Source organism: Synchiropus splendidus, chromosome 11 (assembly GCF_027744825.2).
Source record: "Synchiropus splendidus isolate RoL2022-P1 chromosome 11, RoL_Sspl_1.0, whole genome shotgun sequence".
NCBI classification, from domain to species: domain Eukaryota; kingdom Metazoa; phylum Chordata; class Actinopteri; order Syngnathiformes; family Callionymidae; genus Synchiropus; species Synchiropus splendidus.
The window spans coordinates 21,437,605-21,449,933 of NC_071344.1; the positions used below are offsets into that span (position 1 = coordinate 21,437,605).

Sequence of the window (12,329 nt, forward strand, 5' to 3'; positions counted from 1 at the left end):
TTACTGCTCACTACAGTTTATCAACATTTTAGTTGGGTTGACATTTAAGGCATGGCAGTGATCTGGTGCAGGTGATGTGTTACATATTGTTTACTCTGAAATGATCATGAAATGATCTGAAATGAAAATAGTCGGCCAGTAATAGCCCTACTTCTCGTCACAGAGATTATGTTGGATTTCATGCATACATCAGCTGGAACCAAGGCAATGCTGTTGCAACTCAGTTGACAGATGAATGAATTTATTTTGGCCACATAAATCAACAGTTATCAATTGAATAATTGTGTTTGAGAACAATTTGTAATGGTTGCATGTATGTTTAACAAGTTTCAGAGCAGGAATGCTCAATAAATCTCTGCAATGTCAAATAATTTTTGTCACACAGGTTGATTAAAACTGCTAGTGTTCCACATCTAAACTTGTTGATTTTATCCCTACTTAATATAAGGTGCCTATTTTTTTCGAGTGCTTAACTGGCAATGTTTGTTTTTCCGCTAACTATGCATGATTCTGATCCTGTGATAGTGAGCTGCTCTTGGTCTTGCGTTGCAGGATGATGGATGTGCAACCACTTGGTTGCATTGCTCTATCTGACTGCACACAGCCCCTGCTGTTCTTTCCTGCACTGAGACTGAACACAAGTGGCGTCAACAGACAACAGAGGTTTGTATTGGATACACCCACACCTGATATAAATATATTCAAATTGATGAAATGACTCCTTCATTCATATACTTATTTTAAGTCAATAATGGCTGGAGCTGTGAATTCAATGGCAGTTGTGAGGCTCAAACCTGTGTCAAATAGTGCAATTAGGTCATAACTTTCTTAAGCACTGGTGTAGGATATTTTAACTCAACTTAGAGAGGAAACATTGCGTAAGACAAGGCATCATCTATTTGTGTAATTTCTTAGGCAATGGATCAACAACTTTGTACCTAAACTGCCTTACTTTGCATGGCTCTCCATCTGGCATCTCTACGCTTGTTTTCATCCAGATCAATGCCCTGCAGAGGCTACAGATGTAAGATGCCTCGTGCATTGTTGCTCCACCAAGGAAAAGTCTACACTGACTTCAGTCGAGGCACTATAATGAACATCACGTTTGACAACTCACTTGTAAGCTCAGTTTTTGGCACAGTCCAGGATAGAAGCATCCTGTCATGTGAGCAACCGCCTCCCATACAAAACATATGAAGACGCCCTGCCATTTGGTGTGGTGGTGATTTTGCTGTCTGTGCTCAGGATATGTTTATGCAGCACATTCACATAATTGTGCTCAGGACTTGTGTGTTTTTCTTTCACACTTACCTGCCAAAAGTCCTCTCGATGCAGCTTATAATTAATACATGCACCGTTGACAAATACTAACATTTAATTGAGCATAACAAGTATAAGTGTACACTACATAACGCAATTACACAGAAACAAGCAAACACTGATAACCACTGTTTAGAAAAAATAAGGGGCAGAAATGACAAGAGCTGTTTTTCACTCTGCTCCTTTTCAATCTTGGTGGAATATAAAACAGGATATTGACTGTCTCTATGTAATGGATAAAAAACAAAACAAAAAAAACTCAGTTTCTCCCAATATTGACATGTATTGAAGAATGTTAATAGCAGACAAACATAACTTGAAACAACACTCTCCTAAATTTGGGGTCTTGGGGAACGTGTGGAAACATATATAATTAAACTGGCCTGAAGAGGTGCAAAAAGTGTGTGGAGGTTCAGAAACAGAGTAGAAAACACTCAAGTACTCAAGAAGTGACAAGCTTCAGCCCTGGTGTTTCCATCATGACACATGCGCATGGCCAGTGAAGGAGGTTTTTCGTATGGCATTACTAACCAATCGCATGGGTACAGCACAATTTCCCCTTCCATTGTGTTTACCGGGGGAAAAAAGTGGTCATTCTTGCAGAAACTATACCAGTTAATAGGCACAATCTAACCTTGCGTTTAGCTGTGACTCTAACTAGATGTGTTGTTGGCAGATTGTGGTGGCATTCCAGCCTGCAAAAACGGGAGCATCCATTTGTGGCGGCAGTGGGATGATATTGGGTGCATTTGGGGTGACCCAGGCTGTAGCAGTTGGCAGGTGTCCAGGATCACGCAGTTCAGCTCTGACGTCATCACCAACACTGCCATCCCAATCTATTGAGTGCCCCAAGAGGAAGGTGTGGAACCAGGTGTCTTGTAGTTGCTTCTGACCTATTGACCCTGTGTCATGAACATCGTCGGACACAATTGATGAAATGCACGTTTTCATGACATCCACTATCTGTCAGTGTCTGGAATTGACTTCAATGATCATCACAGTTCTTGACTTTTCTGTGTTATGTTCACTCTGGTCTTATTGTGAAGTTCATTAGGATTTATTCTTAGATCACTGTGAGTGTTTTATGCTCATCATGAGATGACAAGTTGCATACCAACGAGTGCAGAAGTTGTCACTTGGCAACGGAATAATCCAAATTCCTGTCTGTCTACTGTATGAAACAAGAAAGCAAGTACATTTACATAACATCAAAATGGATGAATGTATGAATGTAATAAACAAATTTATATTTCAGTGGGACATATGAGGGGACAAGGTCGTACCAACTTCTCAATATCAGATTAATTTCTTCCTTTCCATGGACTTATGTTTACCTCAGCAACCTCACCCATGCTGCCACTGAGTGCCCAGACTCTGCGTCATCAAAGAACGTTGTGTCAGTAGGATTCAGCAGGTCCTGAAAACATGATTCAGCAACTTATTTCACCCCAAGTAATCTGATTCTGAACATAAAAAAAAGTTTTTTCAGAAGCTCCCACTTCATCTTTTTGGCTGATTGTACTTGAGCTGCCAGTCATGAAATCATGATGCTGTGTTTCGGTTTCCGTGTGCTTTTATTTTGTTATTTCCTATTTCCTGTGTGTTGTTTCCATTTCCTTCATTCTGTTCCCATCTGCTGATCAAGCTTTGCGGATTTCTACACCTTGGTTCCAGTCTGCACTGCCAGATAGTTGCTCCACAACCACTGGTAAAGATCTCCTCGAGACTAATTCTATCGTGTTTCTTTTCATCTTTCGATTGTGTGTGCCTTTTCTGCCGCTTCCTTTGTTTCTTCCTTGTTTATTTTCTGTCCTTTTCTAGCAAGTTTGTGCTTTGTGTGAGAATTTTGTACTCATATTTTGTTTTCTCTTGTTGGCTTTTCTTCCACGCATGTGTCTTTGAGTATTCCACCAGCCAACGTTTTTCGTTGATTGGGCCTCATGAGTTTATCCAAGTGTGTTTTGGTTGTCCCCGTTATTTAAGCTTAACTGTAATTCACCTCTTTTCTGTTTCAGGTTTTTCCCCGTGCTTGAGTGTTTCCCTGGCTCCACGTTTTGGTGGCGACGTCGTTAGTTCCACGTTTCCTGTCTGTGCCCTGTTATTTTCTTGTTATTGTGTATTAAACATTGTTAAATTTAACCTCATTGCTTTGAGTCAGCTGCAATCTTAGCACTTGGGTCTGTTCTCCTGAGCCACCATGACGCATGCATTTTTATCATGATCAATAACCTTATTTCTGTGTAAAACCGGTGTTTGTTCACAGCAGCATGTTAACAATATCATACCTGTCGATCATTCCATCAGGTTCAGACAATGCCGTTTTTGTGAAGGAACAGAAAAAAAAACGAAGATACTTGGATGATGTGGCTCCTTGTCTTTGCCTGTTTGCACTGCTGGTCATACCTGGCCTATCATCATTCACAGCAGTTTTCTTCAAGAGAGATGTTTAATTGGAGTCATTCACAACGGAGGCAGACAAATGCTTTGCACCGGGACACAAAGAACACATTCAATTTACATTCTTTCACTTAGCCATGACTCTTAGCCAAACTTAAACCCAATTATCACAAGGTGTTTTGTCAAGAAGTGGCCACACACTTTTTCTATGCCCGTGGGGACATATTGAGGTTTCTCATTGCCAATGCGTTCCCCAGCCTCTCACCCTTACCCTAACCATCCAAAACACACGGCTAACCTTAACCATGACGCTGAACCAAAATTACACCCAATCATAATGACCCAGTTATTTTTAAAGTCTCCTCAAATTGAACTTCTTGGGGTCCAGCCAAATGTCATCACTATGTCATACGGTCCTCACAAGGATAGTGTATTGTTGAGAGGTCCCCAGAAAGTATATAAGTATATAAACAATCCCACATACACACACTGACCAAAATTGACCAAGCATAAGTCAATAAAAACACCTTTTTTTCATCTGGACTTTAATGTTGTCTGGCATGTTGACGAATGTGAATTTAGCAGCTGAACAGGATCGGCCTTATTCTTACATAAGTGCCAACTATGTGCACAGTCCAATCACAATTGCAATCAGGTGCTTTTTGGTATAAATAAATACTTGAAGAACAAGAGTTCTTACCTTGAAAATAAGAAAGGTTGCAGGTTGATGAAAGCCTACTAATTATCAAGGAGAGGGATTTGTAAATGAGATATTTCACACTTCCAGTTACCATGTGACAGAATGACATAAACCAAACAACACAAACCATTATTGCACAGTAACAACACATCTGTGTGTGTGCGTGTGTGTGTGTCAGCTAATATTCATGTCCTGACAACCAAGCAAGCCACTCTGACAAACACAATTCTCTTGATGTTCAAACAGGAGCGTCTACATCACTGGTCAATGGTGGCTGGACACCAAAGTGACTGCAGTAAGCATTGACAAAGTGTTGTTTCCAAACAAGAAGGGAGGGACATAGTGATGGGCATTCAGGGGAGGCCATTGACAGGTGAAGCCCAATTCTTTTCACTCTCCATCAGTGAGTTGAGAGGTGGAGTAGGTCCAATGTATGTGAGTAGGTGGTTATATGTGTATGATGTAAAGATTTGTGTCTCCTTGCCAAACCCCTGCTCTATCCCCAGTTGAGAGCGGCAGATGGAAGCAGCAGGAGCACTAGGACGGATTCAGGGGTGGCAGAGATATGAGTGGGTGTTCCTCCAGCCACTGAAGATCCCAGGTTGGAAACCGTGGCCCTTTCTGAGTATTGTGGGATCACATCAAACTGGTCTGTTTCATCAGTCTCCACTTCTGTTTGCATTAGTGTTTCCTCTTCTTCACTCTCCACCTAGCAAGGAGTAAATAACACAAGAAGAACTCAGAATCACTTTTGGAAACTGTTATTACTTTTCCATTTTTCCCCCCAATGTAATTTCCATTTTGAATGAAAAATCTTTATTGTGACATGGTTGGCTTTTGTTTGACACATCCTTTCAACCATCAACAAAGTACTTTTTGACAAGTTGAGATGAAAGAGTTGTATGTTTGATGTGGGATTTAAATAAACTACTACTACATTTCAGTGACAGGGAAGCCAGAGATGTTTGTCCTCTGGGTTTTAATCAACATCTGGAGATGGCACAGGCCTCCACTCTTTCTGATTTGTTGATCTAGCACTAAAGCTAAGTCAGAAACAAAGCAATTATCCAGATTCACTATTTAAGGTGCATTCATAATAAATAAATAGATAAAATTGACAGAAACAGTCTAACGTCAGTTTTATAGTTTTACTAAGGGCCACATTTGGCTCCAGGGCCGCTATTTGCCCAGGTCTGACTTATATTTTCTGTATATCCTCTCAGGTCCCCCTATCCACATGACTTTTGGAAACATAGTACTTTATTCCTAAAGTTGGCCACATTTCGGGACACTGCCCACACCATCTTGAAGTGATATAACAACATTAGAGCCATTTAAGTGAGATAAAGATGGGAGGAATGTTTGCACATACAAATATACCTGGTTCATACATAAACAATGTAAACAGAGCAGGAATAAAGTTACATACAATATGTACAATAATGTCACCATCAACAGATCCTCTCTCCCAATATGTAATATAGTGACTTTGGGCGATAACGGCAGTCTTCAGCGTTGCATGATGCATTAGACTTTCAATTCACAGCACAATGTATACGTGGAATACTACATGCACTGTGAAATCTGGCAACACCTTCTCTGTTGGCCGAAACACTACTGGTAGGCATGGTCTCCATTCACTGCTAAATTCTAATATTTGTTCCATCAAATTACAAGAATATACTGTATTTCCAACTGTTCCTTCTCTTTTTCTTTTCATGTACATCAGTTTTCGTGGTACGGTTGCATCCTGTTTAATTTGTAAACTATGCTTGTCCATTTGCCCAAGGCCTACAGAATCCAGTGTGCTGCCTTATGTACCTCAAACTAGCAGTGGGACTTTTTTATTGACACATTGAATCAGGTGCCATGGTAGGTTGATTAACGGGAGTAGTACAGTCTAAACCAACTAAAGCAAAGGTTTGTAGGTGCAGGTTGCACTCTTAAAATGTTCGTGATCTTGGTTTTCTAGACCTTGATAAGAAAAGAATCTTGGATTTTAGAGCATGCTGAAAGGCATTAGTGCCCAACCAGAAGATTGCAATCCCCCGGTAGGTGGACCTACTGCCACACGATCAAAAGAAGTCCAGACATCCGTTCCTATGGGATGCAGTTGTAAACTGCTGCACTGACAGATAGATGACGTGGAATACACTGCTGATGTCAGCCGATCAGTCTGTAGATGTTGAAAAAAGATGAGTTGAAAAAGGCCAACAATACGACTTATAAAAATATTTGCAGCAATGTGAGTGGTGCTTCTCATGTTTACTGCCCACTGTGTAAAAATGACTTGCCGGTTATCAATGACGAATACTTCAAGAAATATGTGGCAGACGTTTGGTTTATGTCTTAACAATGTGAAACATTATGTAAATCATGTCGATCATGGATCTACCTCAGAGTCTCAGTCACTATTGAGGGCTCCATGCATTCAAATTTTGTTTAAATAGGCTATCATGAATGAAGGCTCAGCGATCAAGAAACAGACTGTGCTGAACGGAAAGATAATGTCTGGAATCTGTCATAGTCATTTTGGTGACCTACGACTGACCACAGTAGCAGTAGTTCTACTGTGGCCAGTCGCGGTGCGTTGACCAATCAGAAACCAGATAGCCGAGTGACGTGTGCAGGATGAGGAGAAGTTAGTCGCTGCAGTTGTTTACATGCAGACCTCCCGCCTTTCCGTCGTCGGAAAGTTCGTCACAATGGTGGCGTTCCTGGTGAGTTGAGACCTTTATTTAATTAAGTTTACTTAAGTTCTATTCGCCTAAACGTGGTGTCTACCTAGTTTACATAGCGAATGTACTGCTTCATAGAAACTACGTATGCATGGCTACAGAGTAAATAATTACTGTTTCCGATTTAATTTAATTCAGATGAGACGTCCAAGGAAAGTGGAAGGGTCTGTTTATATGAGGGGAGGAGGTGACCGAGGAGTGGAGTGGTCAGTGGCATCTAGTGCCGTGAAGTGATCGTTCTTCGATGTCCTCTCTCTTCTGGAGCCCTTCATCTCCAAGAGAGACCTCGGCCAACATGACTGGAGAGGCAGCAGCAGCAACAGATGAATCATGAGCTAGGTTTGTACGTTACTTCATTGATGAATCTGACATTGAAAAAACATATATAACATATATAGCTTTCTGCATAGCTTTTTTTCTCTGTATAGCTAGTACAATAATGTAATCATGCTATATTGTCATCAATGAGAGGAGGAGGATGGATCCACTCATGATGTTGGTGATGATGAGGAGGAGGATGGACCTTCCTCCTGCCTCACCTGGTGCTGCTGCTGCATCTCCTCCACCTGCCACTGGCCCCTCCTCATCCACTCCTGGTCCCGAAGTATGTACAAATAGCATTTTCTAGTATTATTCCATTTCTTATTAAATGTTATTGTACTACTTCGTACAAGCATAGTGACATGACTTGCTTTATTGCTGTCCTATACAGATTTTTTTATGAGTACAAATCACTACAGGATGTAACTGAACTCAACTTTATGTGCAGGACACCGAAGGAAGAGAGCAACGGAGGAAGGGGTCACCGGATGCTGACGCTCAAACATCTACTAATGAACTACCTCCACAAACCCAGCTAGTTTTCAAGGTCCTGGTTCCCTTAATACAGAGATTGGCAACAAAAACAGAAGAGCACCTCATTTACAAGTTATTTTATCAAGCAAAAAAACAGCTGACTGAAATTTGGATCATTTGGACCCTTTCTTTGTAGCCACAGTCTCATTAAAGGAACCAGATGTCGCCCCCTTTCCTCCCCCTCTCTTGAGGCTCATTCCTGCACGGACGGTCCTTCAAAACACACCTACGTAGTTCTGATTATGATTCTGGGTGTATTGAATGAGTATAAATGAATGAGTTATTATTTTATTTTCGCTAAAAAGAGGTTTGACATTGAACATTTCTTGTTGTGGAAAATGGCATTTTCAGAAAAGAAACAAAATCAAAAGCACTATGCAAAATGTCAAAAAATTGAGTTGAACACAGCTTCATTTTATTGAACAGATGAATTACAATATTCAAGGATCTTTGCTCTGTTAAAATTGGTGGATCGCTCTTGAACGAGCAGTCGTGGTGCACTGATAACTGTTTTTCCACAAAGGAGAAGCCTCATCTGTAACAAAAACATGCGGTCGGCAGCTGCAGTCCTCTGGTCAGCTCCTGGAAGTGGATGGTCACACCAACACAAAAGCAGTTGGTGATGAATGAGTCTCCTGTTTTCAGAATTCCTGCAAAACAGCGGTGAAATTTAACAAAGCTTATATCAACCATACAACAATATATTTACCTCACAGGATAAACAGTTTGATCGCAATGCAAATGTTGGATTGTTTTTTTTACAACAAAGTGGCTCTCACTGACAAGACTAAAAAAATATAAATATTGTTTCAAATAGTCTAATTTTAATGTCCCAATTATTGACGATGACAGATTATGTATTTCTGAAAATTACTCAAGACATACAGCAAATACGACCGAGGACTTCATGAATTGTTCAGGTGACTTCATGACAGTTCAGAAAGACTGGAACATAATTTGTATACATAACAACACATTGAGTTGCTTACCGAGGACAGACGTTCACCAGAGGACAGACCGTGAGTGCTTGGTGTCCTGTATTCGGCCACTGATCCGGACCAACGGGTCGCCAGTTCTGCCTGAAGTACCGCTCGTAGCGGCCGCATCCAGCTGACGCTGCTGGAGGAGGTGGTTAAATTCACCAGTGTGAATTTAACCATCACCACAGTGCGGCTCTGGCGAATGCAACGAAATGATAGACGTCTCTTTTTCCATGTTTTCATTTAATAAGTAGCGATAGTTTAAGCACAGGCTCCGCCATCTTCAATCCACCGTCCACAACAACTTGAGACCACGGCCCCGGCAATTGACTTACTTTGTGGACATGTTCGAACCGGGCAGGTGACAATCAATCACAACTTGAGCTAGCAACCAGCTACTGACGACTGGCGCTACCGCGACAAAAAAATAGCTCTCTGTGTGAACGTACATTAAGGACGGTTTCATACTTCGGATTCTGTCTCAGTTCAATTCGCCCCCTGCTGTGCAGCCTCACACCTCTGCACCTCAGGCAATGTCCTTTATTTTCTCCTCAGCTGGTGGCGCTCTGCGCAAAATAGCAGATTTGTGACCCCAGACGAAGCACATCTCAAAGAAGTCGCCGCCATTTAGCACTATCGGGCTGACCACCTTATTTCTTAGCCACTTCTAAGGGCTACAAATCGTCACCTCAGATATTAAATGATGACAGACCTCCGCCACCGCTGTAACACAATGTGGCGTTTCACAGCCAAAAACTAAACTAAATAAATCATGTTTATTTTACAAGGAAATAGCAGAAATGAGCTGCGTTATATGGAGCGTCTTGACTGCTCCACGCAGCTCTCACAACACGTTGAACAAAGTGCACGAGATTACTGACGATTGAGAAGATTTTAGTCAGTGAAGTACAGATCCAGACATCAGAAATGATCAATGGTCTTGGTAATGGTAATGGTAATGGTAATTAACTTGGGAAATATCAGCGTCTTCCTCCTCGCTGTTGTAATCATGTAGATAACTCCGCAGTTGCAAGATGACTGCTGTGAAAACAGTTACTGTAGAGCGCAGCATTATTCATTTCAGCAAACCCGTTAATAAAATCACGTATTTATCAGCCTAACAAAGGCGAAAACACGAGACTTATCAAACACCCATACACATCACGAGGATCCCGGGATCAAGGCAGTGGCCAAAACCCGACTCGCTTGCGTTCACGTCTCGGACATTTGAGCTGAACTCACTTCGTCTCGAGACAGAGCACGAGGTGTGACACCGCCCTAATCCCCTGTCTGCTCAGACACTGGACACCACCCCTTCACTGGATTGGTTGATTTGGCCTCTACTTCCATCCACTGCCATCGGTCAGATAGAAATATGTAAGGTACATGTAGGGAGTTTATATGTATGTATTCTTTATTTTAATTCACAATATATCTCATCACAAATAACATTCTCACAGGTATCAAAGCAAAAACATTTGTTTTGTTCACAAAGAGTAAAAAAATTGTTTACAGGCTCATTACAAACATTCTAAGCAACTCTAGTGATGAAGTACAACATATTCCTGTCCACCATGAGCCTCTGTTGCTCCCGTCTACCCAGTGCTGATTATGTGCTGCTCCTTAATGTTGGACCCAAACAGTTTCAGGATGCATCCTCCTTTCAGATCCACTGTAACTCTCAGTTGCAAAAGGACAGAGAAAACAGACTGAAGAGTACTGACCACATTAGACAGGGAAAAACGAAACATGGAGATGCTGTATTGACTTACGTCAGCAACCCTGTTTCTCCTCCTCTTTCAGGACTGTCATCATTTGTCTTTAAAGTCCATCGAACAGGTTCTAAATAGGATTTTAGTAAGAGAAATGGCCTGCACTCTAAAACAATGATAGAGCTTAATAGAGCCCACAAACATAATGTTTTCTCACCCTGGACAGTCCGGTGGATGTTCCTCAATGATAACGAAATGAGTTTTGAGACACTGCACTTTGGGTTGACATTGGGTTTTGTTAAAATCAACCCGAAGAACTGCACGCTACGAGCACTGACTGGACTTGTTTACTTCCTGTTTGAAGGAAGTAAAAGTGCTATTTCAAAATAAATGTATGCAAATTAACAGCCAAGTGAAGTGCTGATATTCAAAAAGTCCGTCGGTCCGTCAACTAAATATTCTTAAATGAAATGAAGCCAATCTTCAAGTATAGCTATATATTCACAATTTTTTCCTGATTCTTAATGATGAGAGAGTTGAGAGTTGATTATAGAGAACATGTCTTCAATTTGATCTCAAATCCTCCTTTGGAAAGGGCCGCATGTGGAGGGGGCTCAGCCACTCTGACCAACATTAGCATATGAAAGACAAGGTAACACCACCACCAAGGTAACACGCTCAGCAAAGAGAACCAGAATAAATCAATCTCATAAACTCCATTTTGATGCAGTGTTTTTACAATTAATGCACATTGCATTTTCCCACTTTAACAATAACAATGAGTATACAGAGGAAGAAAGCAAAATCACAACAGTTGTTTCCTGTGTTGGATTATAATTGTGCTTACGTTTGGTTCAGAGTCCTGGTTGAGGTTATTTGTTAGGGATGGTTAAGTTGAGGGGAGAGGCTGGGGGAAGCATTATGTCAATGAGAGGTCCTCACAAAAATAGCAAAAGAATACAATAATACTAATACAAAAATAATACAAGCAGGTGGATTTCAACATCTTTAGTCCAATTTGAACACAATTTTTAAAATTATTTTAATTAATTAATTATTTTTTTAATTAATAGATTTTTCCTCTTTGAGAGGTCTGTCTAAATATTCCCTCTTCCAGACAAGGATGAATTTATTTTTGCACCAAATTACAAGCCAAAAAACTCTTTGAGGAAGCTAGAGGCGTGTGGATGGATGAGAAAAAGGCCTGAAAGAGGGCAGCTTATGCAAAAGAAAGCAGAAATGCTTAGAACAGAGGGGAAGAATAAAGTGAGTGAGACCTGAAAAGAGGGAGGCAGAGTGTAGGAAAGGATGGAATTAAGGGATTTGCTTGAAGAGAAAGACTCAGAGACATATGGCCATGAATAAATTCATGTTAATGAAGCCTGACTGATGCTCTGCATCCAACCAATACATCCACTCGTTCAGAGAGCTACACAGGAGGACACATAGAGGAAGAGAAAGCTGGAATCCCCGCTTGTCCAGCACATCAGAACATTTCTGGCACTGACACATGCTGGGATCCTGGGACAGACTGTGGTCTGCTAAGGTGCCCACTGCCAGAGCCTTGATTGGATTGGACCACGTTTAATAGTCAGTGGTGGGCAGGGCCAGATGGGAGCAATGGTAT

At 41.2% G+C, this 12,329-nt stretch overlaps 1 protein-coding gene across 1 annotated transcript in view; it reads right to left on the bottom strand.

Annotated features, from left to right (window-relative positions):
- Nucleotides 1-1,228: 1,228 nt before the first annotated feature.
- The window catches only part of gfra3 (GDNF family receptor alpha 3), a 57,288-nt gene continuing 46,187 nt past the window's right edge, over nt 1,229-12,329 (bottom strand). Inside the window, exon 8 of the mRNA XM_053879787.1 lies at nt 1,229-5,126. Within this exon, the coding sequence (XP_053735762.1) occupies nt 4,914-5,126 (213 nt within the window). The 3' untranslated portion in view covers nt 1,229-4,913. The remainder of the gene's footprint in view (nt 5,127-12,329) is intronic.